The sequence below is a fragment of the Labrus mixtus genome, chromosome 6, assembly GCF_963584025.1.
Source record: "Labrus mixtus chromosome 6, fLabMix1.1, whole genome shotgun sequence".
Taxonomy (NCBI): Eukaryota; Metazoa; Chordata; class Actinopteri; order Labriformes; family Labridae; genus Labrus; species Labrus mixtus.
This window is the reverse complement of record NC_083617.1, coordinates 24,666,212-24,681,250: the sequence shown is the minus strand read 5'-3', so window position 1 is coordinate 24,681,250 and position 15,039 is coordinate 24,666,212. Positions and strand designations below refer to the sequence as shown.

General features: G+C 45.1%; 1 protein-coding gene across 5 annotated transcripts in view; it reads right to left on the bottom strand.

Moving 5' to 3' along the window:
* Positions 1-15,039, bottom strand: part of LOC132975829 (signal-induced proliferation-associated 1-like protein 2) — a 115,097-nt gene that overhangs the window by 34,372 nt on the left and 65,686 nt on the right. For all 5 annotated transcript variants that reach the window (XM_061040653.1, XM_061040657.1, XM_061040656.1 and 2 more), the window contains exon 9: positions 8,600-8,874. In XM_061040653.1, the coding sequence (XP_060896636.1) occupies positions 8,600-8,874 (275 nt within the window). The remainder of the gene's footprint in view (positions 1-8,599; positions 8,875-15,039) is intronic.

The window sequence follows — 15,039 nt, the reverse complement described above, 5'->3', positions numbered from 1 at the left end:
GTCTGTTCTCTATTTCTTGATCAATCAATCTCTATTTGTATAGCACAAATGTTATCTCGCTACACTTTACAAAGAGCAGGTATAAGACCTTACTTTGTTATATTATTCATAAAGACCCAAAATGAACCTATCATGAGCACTGAGCATGAATTTGAATTAAAGGAATACGTATTTAATAACCAAAAAAATCTGCTTAATTAAAGCCTTTGTCATCATTGCATCATCATGATCACAGTAACTCATAAATAACGCATTGATTTTGCATGCTTATAATCAACTAACTACATTTAGACTCTATGGGATCTTGCTTTAAACAGGCAGGTGATTATTAAACATGGCCGAACCTGATGACCTCTGTATAAACTGGAGGATAGAGACTGTGCAGCCTTTGTGTTACTGTGAATGAACACCAATGCAGTTGAGAGAGGTATATGGGCATGTGTGTACCTGCATGTGCTGACATGTGCAGGGAGGGGTGTTATGGTGCAAACAGTAGGAAACACTTCAGCCATTTGAACCAGGCTGAAAATCTCAGCTCCGTCCTCGTCAGCTGTGAGTCTTATCCTGAGTGCCTCCACTTTTCCTCCCTCCATCTCCGTCCCCATTAGAGCGAACAACGATCTCAGGATGGACACGGCCTGTGATGTCATTTCATGCAACATTAATCTGTGAGGGGGGGATTTGTGTGTGGGGGTCTTACAGGGTGTTGGGTCTGAGTGAGGATGCTCCCCTAGATCTTCAAAAGTATCTCAAGCGTGACCCAAAGATTAGAGCGCCCTCCACCTCCAAAGTCTATTTTCCAGGGTTAGGGTTAGCAGTGCATGCTTTGATGTGGTCGTATGTGTACACACAGCTGATTGCAGAGGCCGTGGTGGAAGGGGGGGGGAGTATTCCTGTTCTCAGAGACCTTCTCATCAAACTGGGCCACGGGCGGCTGGCCTGTTTACAGCCCGCCTCCCACCAGAGCCGCTGGTGTTAGAAGATCTAAGCACAAGATCGTCTGTCGCTTCCTCCTCCTCCACCGTGTCGCCCGTCTCTCACATCTGGTCATCCACAAATTGATCTCATCCATGATGAAAGACCATCAATGGTACACTCTACATACTCTTCAGGTTTCATGATTCATTTACTGAACATATGTAGCATGCATCACTGGTTTGATATGTGGGACAGTGAGAATATTGAGAGGCATGACAGCATCAGAGGATCAGAGACGTAAAATATAAAACCATGGACGTGAACGGTTTCTTGTGTGCCTTGAAGGAGAGATTTGGCATTTTGGCTTTCACCCTGTCGGTTTTCTGTCACCAGACGTGAACATATTTGGACAAGAGGTCGGAGCCGGAGAGAAGGAATGGGTTTGCAAACACCAGTTTGTACTTGTAGCTGAATTAGCTGAGGTGACACCTAGCAGACAGCTAGCTGCCCCATCTGTCACTCACAGAGGCCACGCCCCCTAATTCTACATCCCTTTGAGCCTTCATATAATGTAAACAGGTGAGTTGTATAAACATTCAGCCCGTACAGTTGAAGAAAGAAATGAGATCTAGAGACCCAAACTGTTTTAGTACCAGACTGTAAACATGTTTATTTTAACATGGAGCTCTATGAGGACTGACTCACTGCAGGAGACAGACTCTAGTGGACACTGGAGGAACTGCAGTTCATGGTCATTTGCATTGGCTTCATGTCCTGAATAAAATCGGACTGTGGAACCTGAGCTCTTAAAATCCCTCATAAGAAAAATACGCTTACAAGAGTGTTAAATCCTCCACCAATGCTGGTCAATTGTTTTTCTAAGAGAGCTGCTGACCCACTCATTACCTTGATTAACTGTGTGTGTGTGTGTGTGTGTTAAACCTCGCTCACAGCTTGTCAACAGGAAAAGGTCTCTGCTGTTCCTTTCTCTTTGCATCAGAATTTAAGATCTGACGATGATCTTAATTTTCCTCCTCAGAGGAGAATATTTAAGGCTCAGCTAGGAATCCTTTTGGTCTGCCGACTGTGGAGACGGCTTCTTGTTTGTCGTGTGTAGGAGCATTTAGACTGGCTGTGTATAAATCATGGAGTGCGAGCCTGAAACGAGTGTTTGGTCGACAGTTAAACTCGAGCTGGAGTCTGCGAGAATCCTCCATCAGGGTAGCAGTGAGAAATAAAAGAGTCTGCTCTCTTGCTGCTGAACTCTATAAATGAAACCATGGTGGTCAGAATAAGCTTATAGAGACTTAAAACCAACATACGCTCAACTAAAACACATCTACGTCTGACTTACTGGGGAATAATTTAGGAACACAACCTCCACCACTGGTTGGGTTTTGCAGTATTTATAAATGACAGCTCCTTCAAACCTCTGCTGCTGGATTCTTAACATGCAAGAGTGAACAGATGAGCCGAGCTTCAGCTAACCATCAGCGGCTCCCAGAGTCTTCTGGGACTGCTTTTAAACTTCTCTGATGAAGTTTAAAGTTTTGATTTTATTATTATGTCATACATATATATATGTAAGCCCCGCCCTCATGGACTTACACAACACCATGAACTTAAATCCAGGATCAGTGGAGGGTGTTTTTCATAGGTAGTAGTAGGTACTCTCCCACAGCACAAGAGGGACTTAAGTGACATAAGTGTGCAGTGATTGGTCCACCAGAAGAGCCCCGCCAGTGCCGCCAACCTCCATTTTTAAATCCCACTGTAAACGTTAGCTAATAACAATCGATAAAAACCCCTAAAATCATAATACATGGAAAGAAACACGGGATAATGGAGCGACAACGAAGTCCAGGCATGTTTGCTTATGTCACTTTAAGGTTCATATCAGCCGTCACCATGGTGACGCAAAAGCAGACAAAAAAAATAGTTTGATAACTCAACCCTCTCGCCTCATTGGCTGATTTTTTAAACTTGTTATAAGGAACTCAGGCCTAATTGTTTGCTTTTCATATCGTGATATGTTAATCTGGATTGGTGAGATAAATGGCTTTTATTAAAAGCTATTTTCATAATCATTTAAAATCTTAAATAAAGAGCTGGTGGCAGTTTGTGGCGTGTTGGACGAGAACAATCAGCTCCTTCAGCCGACGTTTCTTAAAGAATCACAATAGATCAGAGTGACGGCGGGACCTTAGACCTCGGCCGGAGAGCTGTCGCTGTGATGACAGGCCAGAGACTGAGCCACATGCTAATCCATTCCCATCGTCAGCGCCAGTGTGGCAGCAAAGAGCCACAGAGGGGCTGACCTCCTGCCGCCCCGTTCAGACCGCAGAGACCAGGTTCATTTAAAAAAAGAAAAAAAAGAGAAGGTGAGCTGAGGAGTTTAAAGACTGTAGAGGAGAGGGAGGTTGAAAAGAAAAGCTTTTCACTGATTTCTTTGGAAACTGATCCAAAGGAGCGAGAAGAGGAGGTGAGCACGGGGGAGTGACAAGGAGAGAGTGCAAGGGGGGAGAGAAAAGAGGAGAGCTTGCGGGGGGATTAATCTGAACTATTTGTGGTGCAAGTTCTGTGAGTTTTTGGGGGCGAGCTCGGCTCTTTTTCACAGGGTGTCGGCATGAGAAGTGAGAAATCCGGCTTAGCTTCAGTCCAGATAAAAATCCATGATGACAAGTCTGATGACACTTCAAAGTAAAGGTCACAAGTGGACATCTGACGTCCACGGGGGACACTCATTATCAGCGGGGGGGGGGGGGTTACACACACACACTCAAACAGAATCTTTGTCATTATCAGCTTAAAGGTGCATGAACATAAAAAATAAAAAGGATCCATTTCTAATTTCACAGACTCTCATTTGTTTCAGTTTCTGGTTGAATGTTTTCTCATAAACATCCAAACTGTGTTTACTCCTCCGTCTCTGACGACCTAAAATATACGATCCCTGCATGCTCTGCACCGTCCCGTTTCACAGAGCTAATCTTTTTCATCTTCTCCTCGTTAGCTGGATACCCAGGCTAACATGTTGAACTTGTTTAAAGCCTTTTTAGAGCGATGACTGAAAAGCCTCTTCTATTGCTCTCTGCTCCAACCACATCCTTCCTGCAGTGTAAACAAATACAGCAGCAGGTTAGACTAATATTAGAGGCATATCTCCGCTGGCTTAAGGCTGAGCGGGCTAAAACCATTTAGGGCGTAAACAGCTTTAACAGAGTGTCTGCAAACAGTGCTAACAGGGCTCTTCAGGCTTCTCCTGGTTGTATATATTCCCATTCTTAGTTTTGATATTTTTAGTCCTTATTTACTTTGTATTTAATATTATATTATGTTTAGAGTTGCTAATATTGTGTTTTTTGCTCATATTGTGTGTTTGGACAACCTGCTGCTGTAACGCCACAATTTCCCAGTTTGGGATCAATAAAGTAATTCTATTCTATTCTATTCTATTCTCCTCTTCTTGCAAACATCATTTAAAAAAACAGTCGACCCCTTCAATCCTCGCTGAAAAATCAAACGGCAATCTGACGTTTTAAAACCAGTAAAGAGGACCCTCTCTGCCTGCAGCCCCAGCATGAGCTTATGAAAACATTTTTCCTTGTCACAGTAGCAGTGTGGAGCCGGGCCACATTGTCTGGAGGTCATGAGACTCTTGTCCATTGTTGTTAGACTAACCCCCTTCTCTGTGGCCACAGGGGACTGACTGGGGGCGTCCGGGCCCCCGCTGAATTCCTTTCCTTTGAGATAATAGCGGAGAAACTGGAGCACTTTATTGTTGACTGCAACACTTTAGAAAGCTCAAAGACGCAGCGGCCAAAAAGAGTCGAGGGTCCTCGAGATTCTTCACCTAACCTCTCACCTCTCGGTTTGTTGGAGCCTTGGGAGAAAATTCACAGGACCCCGAGACGGAGAGGGAGTCTTTTGGTTCTCATGGCCTGACAAAAGAGAAAGCGGGTTTTTCAGAGACTCCCGAATTTGGCTTTAAAAAAGTGAAAATGCAAAGATGAAAAAGAACGTGAGAGGTTCTATAGTCTGAATATAGACATTTCATCTCTTCACGGTTATGTAAATAAGACCCCACACAGCAGAGAGAGAGAGAGAGGGTCACTGTGGACTTTGGTGGCTTTAAGTAAGAAGGTGAAATCTCCCAGTGGAGATCAGCAGCTCGGACCAGTATAGACTTCTGCTGTAATACCTGCTAATCTGCCAAATGCATGTGCTAGCGACACCATATATGGGTCAAGCTTAATGCATAATGCATCAAAGAACCCATTAAGGACATACAGCATGATATGATGAATCCTTATGTGCACAGTGTAATGCAGCATGAGCATCTATGAGGCCGTCTTTAAGCGCCTTCTGATGCATCCTCACAGTGCTGCAACTGAAGCCGAGCCAGATGTCTTCAAACTGGCACACACACACGCCGTCAGAGAATCCCCCCCCCCCCCCCTGAAATCACTCCTCCAGGGAGCCGGCCGTGCCATCATCGACACACAGAACCGGTTCTTGGAAGATGTCCGTGTTGTCTGCTTTCTGCCTCCCTGAGCAGCGATTATGATTTGTATCATCGTGTATCATCGCAGATCGAGGTAAGAGGATTAGACGCCTGTTCTGCCAGAGAGGCTGCTGTGTTGGATTCACAGACGAGCAGCGTTAGCTCACCATCTGGGGGAGCAAATATGTTCGTCCCCCCGGCTGCCAGGCCTCGATTCAAAGTTTGAACACAGTTCGACACGCACATACTACACCAGCTTTGATATACAGACACAGGAATACACAAAACGCCCGGAAATTTGGCTTAAAAGGGTAAAAACAACAACAAACATATCACAGATGAAAGTCTCCATCCACAAACATCAGAGTATGAAGAAGCATTCTTTTAAATATCTAACTCAACTGATTTATCTTTCTGGATTTTTTTAAAAGCGGCTCACACTCGATTATTGACAGCTTCAATGTTTACTTCAAGAAAACATACATAACGTACATAACGTCGTAATACAACACATGCACACTTTGTTATTATGAAGCGTGCTCAGTTTACAAACAGGCGGACGAGAGAGAGAGAGAAAAAGAGACGCGCAGTCGAGTCCACGTCTGCACATCAGAGAAAAAAACAGAGAGCATGACAGCTACTTTACTGACTTTGCAGCTTATTTTAAGCCATTTTAATCAGACACAGCCAAAAATAAATAAAAAAATAAAATATACGTGCGGACGCCCGCACATCGGAGAACAACACAGAGAACATGACAGCTACTTTGTGTCTTATATTGAGTCATGTTAATCAGATACAGCCATGAAACTCTGGATTTCTCCATAATGAAGGCTGTCAGCGTTGTGTACTCGCGTGCTTGTGCTCATGCATGAAGTGTACCGTGCTGAAGCACACCTCTCCGAAGTGTGCCAAAGCCAAGGCAGTGTACCGTGCCTGAGCAGCGGTCACACTGGTCAAACGAACTGGACTTTAGTGTTGAAGCGTGCTTGGGCACGGTACGGCTGGCCAGTGAGACCGCGCCCTAAGAAGCCACACATAATATTAAAGGTCACATATTCTCCTCCTCTTCATCCAGTTTAAATAAGTCTCAGAGTTCCCCAAAGCATGTCTGTGAAGTTTCTTGATCAAATACAGGATCAGAGTGGATTTAGAACATGCCTATAAACCCCTCTATTTCAGCCCTGCTCAGAACAGACTGTTTCTTTGTCTGTACCTTTAAATATGTAAATGAGCTGTGTCTGATCACGCCCCCTCTCTGGAAGGGCTTGGGTGTACTTGGTCTTTCTCGCTCCATGTCCTATTGTTTATGGTGAGAACGCAGACTCAGAGGGCAGAACAAACACCTAGCTGTGGGAGTGTCACCCACCTGGGGGAGGGGTCACTGCCCTTTGTGATGTCATGAAGGGAAAATCTCCAAACGCCCCGTTTGAGCACATTTTCTGAAAAGTGGAGCAGGCCAAAGACGGAGAGGATGGACTTTTCTCATCATTTGGGGGTTTGTAGACAGACTAGGCTTAACTTTATAACCGCACATTCATCCAAAGGTGAAGAGAGATTATAATCGAGTTAATGAGTCAACAACAGGAGGATCACATTGAAATGAGAAAGAGAAGGAAGTCGAGATATTCTCTCTGCAGACTGTCGAGTCATTCTGCTGAGGTTTTCTGACACAAAGTGAGAGGAGCGTTAGCTCGGACACAAATCTGTCAGCCTGAAGCAAAACCAAAACAAAGCTGTCGACAATGTGAGCGTGACAGAGTGATGGATGTGAGCGCTCCGTCTCTCACAGACACAACGAGCAGCTGTGTTTCAGAACCAGAGATTCACACACAACTTCAACTCTTCCTCACTGAAGAGCTCGTCTACAACATCTTTGTATAAAATACAGCGTGATGTGATTCAATATGACGGAGCCTCTCCACGGGGGTGTGTCTCTAGAAAGCCCAACACTCCCCCACTAATGGCTGAAGAGATGATCTGGCGAGGTTAGAAAAAAAAAAAAAGCAATCTGGAAATGAGAGCTGTCGGACAAAGAGAGCGAGAGATGAGCCATTAATCAAAAGCACTCCTCTCATTATCATTAGTGAGAAACGCTGACTGCCCGTGTCTGTGTGACTCCACAGGCCTGCTGGAAGTTTCTCCTGCAACAACACCACGTCAACACAAAGAGAGAGAGAGAGAGCTAAAGAGACATAAAGAGAGGGAAAGAGAGAGAGAGAGAGATAAAGAGAGGGAGAGAGAGACAGAGAGAGATAAAGACAGGGAGAGAGAGAGCGATAAAGAGAGGGAAAGAGAGATAAAGAGAGGGAGAGAGAGCGAGAGGGAGAGAGGGAGAGAGGGAGAGAGAGATAAAGAGAGGGAGAGAGAGATAAAGAGAGGGAGAGAGGGAGAGAGGGAGAGAGGGAGAGAGGGAGAGAGAGCGAGAGAGAGAGAGCGAGAGGGAGAAAGAGGGAGAGAGAGAGAGAGAGCATCCTCTCTGGAGGGAGAAAAACAGAAACCTCGGTGCTTCTACAAAAACAGAAAGTAAGCATTTCTTTATGCTAATCGTCTCAGACAGGAGAGCAAATGTCAAACTCATTCATCACATAAAAAAAAGTCTTCTATTAGGAGTTCATACAGTTTGGAAAGAACAAAAATCTCTGTTTCTGCAGAGAGTTCAGGAACACGTTCTTTACTTTTTGCATTTATTTTGACGGTTTCTTTTACGTCTTAACTCAAATGTCTCCACATTTTCAAAACAAGCCGAGCTTCAATGCATTTCTTTTTTCTGCAAACTGCACGTCCCCGACTTCACAAAAAAACAGAAGACACAGCACAAAAAGAAGACCTTTTCTTGGTGTTTTCACGAAGGCACATCATGAAAGACGAGCAATAAGAGGAAGACAACGTCTGGATGCTTCAAGAAGTGAAGAAAACTCCTTCAATTTTCATACTGTGAAGACTTTTCAGAGCCTGGATGGAAAACTTTTAGTGCAAGAAACCAGTTACAGACCAACTCTAACTTCACCAGAGTCTATTTTAAAACACCTTTCTGTAGTTCTGCATGAACAGATCTAAAGTTTGTCTTCACCTCCTGTGAACTAACCGCAGCTTAAGGAACGCCTCTCATCGTCTGTAGATTTTCATTCAGGTGTCAGATTTCAGATGAAAATCAGTAAACAAACGTGTGTTTACCTCCTTGGTGTGCCGTCCTCATGCGGCTGGATGATGACCACTTTGACGCTGACGGACGTGCGCAGCAGGTCGATCATTTGCTCGTGTGTCAGAGTGGCGACGGCCACCTTGCAGATCTCCACCAGCCGGCTGCCCTGCCTCAGCCCGGCCTTCCAGGCGAAGCCGAAGGGCTCCACGTCGGCCACGATGCCTTCAAAGTTCACGTGGAAACCGAGCTGCCCGAGGCTGTTCCGACGCAGGGTCATCTCTGACGTCTCACAACCTCTGGTGGTGATCTGGAAGAGAAAGAAAAACGTTTTATTAGAGACAAAAGAGGACGATTATTCGGGGCGCTGGTGGGGCAGTGATTAGAGTGCACGCCCCATCGGCCCAGGTTCAAATCCGACCTGTGGCTTCTTTCCCACATGTCATTCCCTACTCTCTTACTCCCTGATTTCAGACTCTATCCACTGTCCTATCTCTCATCTTCTGTACAAACAAGAAAAGTAAAGAGGGAAGAACTGGTAAAGGAGAGAGGACGGTTATAAGATTCTCTGATGTCGTGTTTTGTAAAACAGTCATGTTTTCTGATAGATCTGAGCAGCTTTTCTAACAGAAACACACACGAGGAAAAAGATGAAAGCAGGAGCGTGTTTGTTTGGCTAATTCAGAGAAGCGTTCCAAATGGAAGTTAATGAGAGGGCACATCACAGAGCTAACTGAATTAGCCTCAGCGCTGCACACAGACAGCTCGACACACATGTCCGTGCACACATGAATACACACCTGTCTATAAGGAAACACTAACTTTAGCAGCTCTGTGGGGGTTGTGAGGGGGGATTAGGATCAAATTGAACGCCGAGATACCGATTTGTCCACAGGACTAAATCTATTAACCCGGGTTCACTCATAAAAAGACTCAACGTTTATACGCCTACGTTTAATCTGCATCAACATGCAGCTGATGAAAACACTCGTTCACATCCTAAATCTTTTCATCCTCTCGTTGCCGCTCTGGACTCCGCAGCCACAGACTTGAGACTTCACCCATTGGGTTCTTGGAGGACGGCCACGCTCGTCCAATTGCGTGCTTGGATGAAACTAAAAAGTTGGTTCTGGTCCAATCATGTCCCTGCATGCAAATTAAGTCGCTCACTTTGCTCAGCGGTGGCTAAGCCGCTGCTTTAATGCATTTCAGGTTCAGCTAAAGTTCAGGCAACCCCTCTCGCTTCAGCTGCAACATTTCAGTGAATCACGCAACCAGCAGACAGAGGTAAAAAGAGCAGAAGCAGCTCATCCAGAGTTCACCCTGATGACATGAAGTGAGTGAGTTTATGTAAGGCTGTGGGTACACTGCAGCACCGGTCGTTTTTCCTCTTCGCTTTCATGTGACACCGATGAGAAATCTCACACTGCATCCAATCAGCTTTTAATCAACCGTCTGATTAGTCCCGCTTTAGTTGTGGGTGAGTGCCTCGGCTCGCCTCGGAGTGGCAGCTGGTTTCAGGGACACATTAACTCAGACTGCAGCCTGTCAACACTCGGCCAGATTCTCACACAGGCAGAAATCCAACCCGCTGTGAGAGAGAGAGAGAGGAGGCCGAGACAACCGTGATGGAGCCCGCAGTGAGACACCTCCCTCAAACTTCATTAACTGAGGACAGGAGACGGGCGCTGGTTCTGGTGTGAGAGAACAGGAGAGGAGTGAGAGAGTCTACCTCAAATTTCACTTTTAACAACGACTCAAACTATGACGCAAAGCAAACCACAACTATGATCGTAATAACTATAAACACTGCACAATGTTCTCTTTGCCTATCAATATGTTGGTTCCTGTTTCCTGTAACCTGCATGGGAGCACAGCTAGCATTCCTGCTAATCCCGTCATGTTTACAGCTTTACAGACTGTTTCATGGACTCTCACATTCATAGTCTGTGGTACATGTGTCCGGCTGACTAACATGTTTCCTCACACGTCTAAACGATTGTTGTTAGTTAAACTAGAGCGCTGCCCCGAGGAAAACGAACGCCGTCTGATGTGTTGTCATGTGGAGTTGTTGGTGTTGACCTTCAGTCGGAGTCTGACAGTCAGAAGACGATCTGACAACGACGACACGCTGTCATTAACGTCTGAGTCGAGCGAGTTAACGAGGAGAGAGGAGATGACGGTGAACTCACAGATGACACAGCGATCCTTAAAGATGCTGATTAAAGAGCGTACAGTGATTGGACTTTGACATTTCCAGACTGAGCGTCATGTGTGAACACAAACAGATGAATGTTTCTCTCTTCACCTGGAGTTTCTCCTCCAGCCTCCTCGTATTTATTCTGCAGAAAGTCAGAGTGAGCTGATGTGAGAACACAGCAGGATATAATCAGGAGAATTCACCTGGAGCGAGTGGGAGGGGGTGGTGATGTTTATTCCCTGTGATCACTGCACGACCATAGACTGTCTGCACGCCACCTCTACCATCTCCGTGCTCTAATGAACCTGCTGAATTATGTTTCCTGTTCTCCAGTATGTTCTTCTCCACTCTTTAGTTCACATTGAGATTCTGTTCAACTACACGTAGCATTGATATGAAGACACATATTGTCATTATAGCGTCATATAGAGGGCTCTGCTGCTTCTTACCTCAGGAGACGTGCATGAGACAAGGCTTCTTGACTTTCATGTCAACCTCTTTTTTGCATCATGTTTTGCCTCCTGAAAGTCTTGAATTTTTCAGGAGTGCATGTGTGAAAACAGCTGAAGAGACTCAGATTTCTTTATGAAAGGAACTAAAAAGGAGAATAAAAAGCACCAAGCCAAGACGCCTTGTCTCATAAAGGCTGAACACCCGGCCGCCCGGCTCAGCGACACCCTGGAGAGCTCGACGTTATCACAAAGCTTTTAGTCGAGCTCTCACATGAGGCTCCTCTGTGTGCGTTTCTGTGGGCAAACTGTTCCCTCTGGTTCACATGACATCACAGTTCCGGCAGCCTGTAAATCCTCCTAATGAAACACGACTCGAGTCGACGTTGCGGACACCTTTGGGACAAAGTTTGCACCGTCAGCTCGAACCCGACTGCGCCGACTGCTGCAGCTTCACCGTCTCATTGTGAGCTTTAACTGTAACAAAACTCTCTCAAATCCCCGGGGGTGAGAGGACTGAACATGTGAGGGGATATTAGCATAGTGAATGAGGAGCCGATGTCCTTTGGCTAATCAGAAATGCTAATGTATCCTGCTCTGTCCTTTCTCATGATGAGCCGAGACGCTGAATGACATCCGTGTCCTTTAAAGATGAATTATGGTAAATTCTTCAGAGGTGACTACTTTCTGGGCTCTTTGGGGGGGAAATCATCTTTAAGCGTGCAAGAATCTCAGTCTAAACTCCTCAAAATGATGCAGTTTGCTGGTGTTTTGATCACAGAATGGATGCTAACACAGATCATATCCCGGCTTGTTTCTCTTTGGGAGAACTAAAGACTGTTAGAAGTAAACCATGGAAGCAGAAATAAGGCCATGCACAGCTCAGGCTTGGATTTCAGGAATCAAACTCTCTCTGTTTGATGGAAACAAAGAGCTGCCTGATTAGAGGTTCAGTAAACAAACCGTGGAAACTCAAGAGAGGAACAGCAAGCTTATACAGGAACACAAGCAGCGGAAAGAAAAGGCACGGGATGCCAGTTCCCGGGCGGTGGAGGAACCAGGTGTTTTCATCTATTTTCTCAGAGCCACCTGACCCACAATGCATCTGAAGCCAAAGGAGTCGTACAGATGGAAAAAGCAGGAGTAGAAAACGGGGATAAGAGGAGAACATGGGCTGAGTGGCTGAGCTCTGTGTCCTCTATTCTTAGTCTGTCTGCCCCCAAAAAAGTCTCTGTTTCCTCTCCTCGCCTTTAAAACTGGGTTACTGTCCTGTTTAAGAGGCCTCCTCCCCCTCCTCCTCCCCCTCCTACCTGCACCCAGATATCTGAAACATTAAGAACACTTCAGATCACATTATCGTTAATCTACGAGTCCCATTTCCACCAAAAGTCCCAGAAGCGTATTTTTAGGACCTAAAGGTTCTTCAAGCCTCAAATGAGATGTGAAGACCTTTAAAGCAGACGGGGGGTGGGGGGGCGCTCTTAAACAGGACAGCAACCCAGTTTTAAAGGCGAGGAGAGGAAACAGAGACTTTTTTGGGGGCAGACCTAGGTAAAACCTAGATTACATCCCTTTAATCCTTTAGTGTTTCAGATTGATAAAAACTGTCAGAGCTGCATAACTCTCTTAAAACATGTAAACCGAACACACCTGCAATCCTGCATTGAGGTCCACTGCAGTTGTTCTCAAGATGTTGTTGTCTGAATGTGGAACGACTGACATGACAACCCCGTTTTCAGAGCATCGTTCCAATCTTTTATGGACTAAAAAAAAAGAATAGGCCATCGCTAACTGAGACTGTGATTTTGTGAAACGACAGCTGATCAATGTGTTCAATGATTGGCCAGACTGAGATTACTACTTTCTCCAAAAGATACAGAGGATCATCAATCAACTGAGTAACCAGATTTAGGTTTTTACGGCTGGCTTGCAGCCTGATGTCCTCAAGGGAAAAACTTGCCGCCTCCTTCTCTCTCCAGGTAGATGATTTACCTCCTTACAGGCAATGCAGGCTTCATTCTGTGCTTGTCATATGTTGAAATAAGATGTCGATCTGAACGAGTCAGAGGAATGTGGCTTACATTACATGTACTGAGATCATTTCAACTACAAACATAGAAATACACTCGCTGAGACTTGAAGTTATTCTGTGTACTTTCTGCTCCGCCAATCTTCCAAAAACTACAAATGCTTGACTAATCAGAAATGTTTGTCGTCCAAGGGCCACAGTCAAAGTCCCTGCACTTTCAAAAACATCCATTTCCCCGATGCACAAATCTTTTGGGGGTTAAATAAAGCCTGTTAGACTTCATTCTGAGCCTGGCCCCCGCATTGGAAACCCCTCAAGTTCCTCCAAAAGCCCCTGGTCTCAGGGGAAGGTTCCTGCAGGGGAAACACAGCTTTTCCCTGCGTTAAACAAAGCGTCAGCTGCAGGAGGAGGCTTTGTTATTTTTGAATGAAAACACTACGATGTTTGATAATAGTTTACCCCAAGCTGAAAAACATCTGTACTCATGTGACTCAGACGTTTGGCCGTAAAGCTTGTCTGATTCTGAGTGATGATCCAAAGAAAGCAGGAGGTCTGTAATCCTCTCTGGACTCTGTGGACTTCACAGTTTCACATTGAAGTGACGCTCCTGTCCCTGAAACATTCTGCAAGGAGCAAAAGAAAATAAAACTGTGGAGTTGTGAGTCGAGTTGCGACACATCAAACTTGACAGGATGGATATAAGTTAGGAAAGCATCAGTTCTGCTGACATAATGGTGAAATCAAATAACACGGCTTGTGGTCAGAAGTAAAGCTGCGATGGTAAAGGCAATATTTTCAGAATGCATTGTTCCACCGCAGAGAGACCACAAATATCCCAAAGTCAAATACCTCCCTGCTCCATTTAAAGTCAAAGCCGCCATTTTCTTCCCATGGTGTGCAGCTGCGTGTGAAAACAGTCAGAAGAGATTTACTGAGTGATTCTGAGGATAGATCACACACCATGTTTTACTGGTGTTACTTAGAGTTCAGTTTGTCGGCTGGATTTAGTAAAGAACAACAAAACTCAAGCCGCTATAAGATAAGAAAAAGGTGTTTAAGCTGGAGGAAATGTGACAAAGAAATATGACACAGGGGGCTCTATGGTGGCCCAGCAGGACTAAAGGCATGAACCAGGATCCACCCAACGTTTCTCCCAACTATGTCTGTTGGACAGAGAAGAGACGAGCTCATCGAGCTAACCACTGTGACGTCCCTGATATGTACGACAAAGAGAGGAGTGTCGTTTAAAAGAGCAACCAAAGCTAAAAGAGTGACCAATGCTAAAAGAGTGACCAATGCTAAAAGAGCGACCAATGCTTAAAAAGTGTCCAATGCTTAAAGAGCGACCAATGCTTAAAGAGCGACCAATGCTTAAAGAGCGACCAATGCTTAAAAAGTGTCCAATGCTTAAAGAGCGACCAATGCTTAAAGAACGTCCAATGCTTAAAAAGTGTCCAATGCTTAAAGAGTGTCCAATGCTTAAAGAGCGACCAATGCTTAAAGAGCGTCCAATGCTTAAAGAGTGTCCAATGCTAAAAGAGTGTCCAATGCTAAAAGAGTGTCCAATGCTAAAAGAGCGACCAATGCTTAAAGAGCGACCAATGCTTAAAGAGCGACCAATGCTTAAAGAGCGTCCAATGCTGAAAGAGCGTCCAAAGCTAAAAGAGCGTCCAAGGCTGAAAGAGCGTCCAAAGCTGAAAGAGCGTCCAAAACTGAAAGAGCGTCCAAAGCTGAAAGAGCGTCCAAAGCTAAAAGAGTGACAAAGGCTAAAAGAGTCACCACATCTGGAAGAGTGAC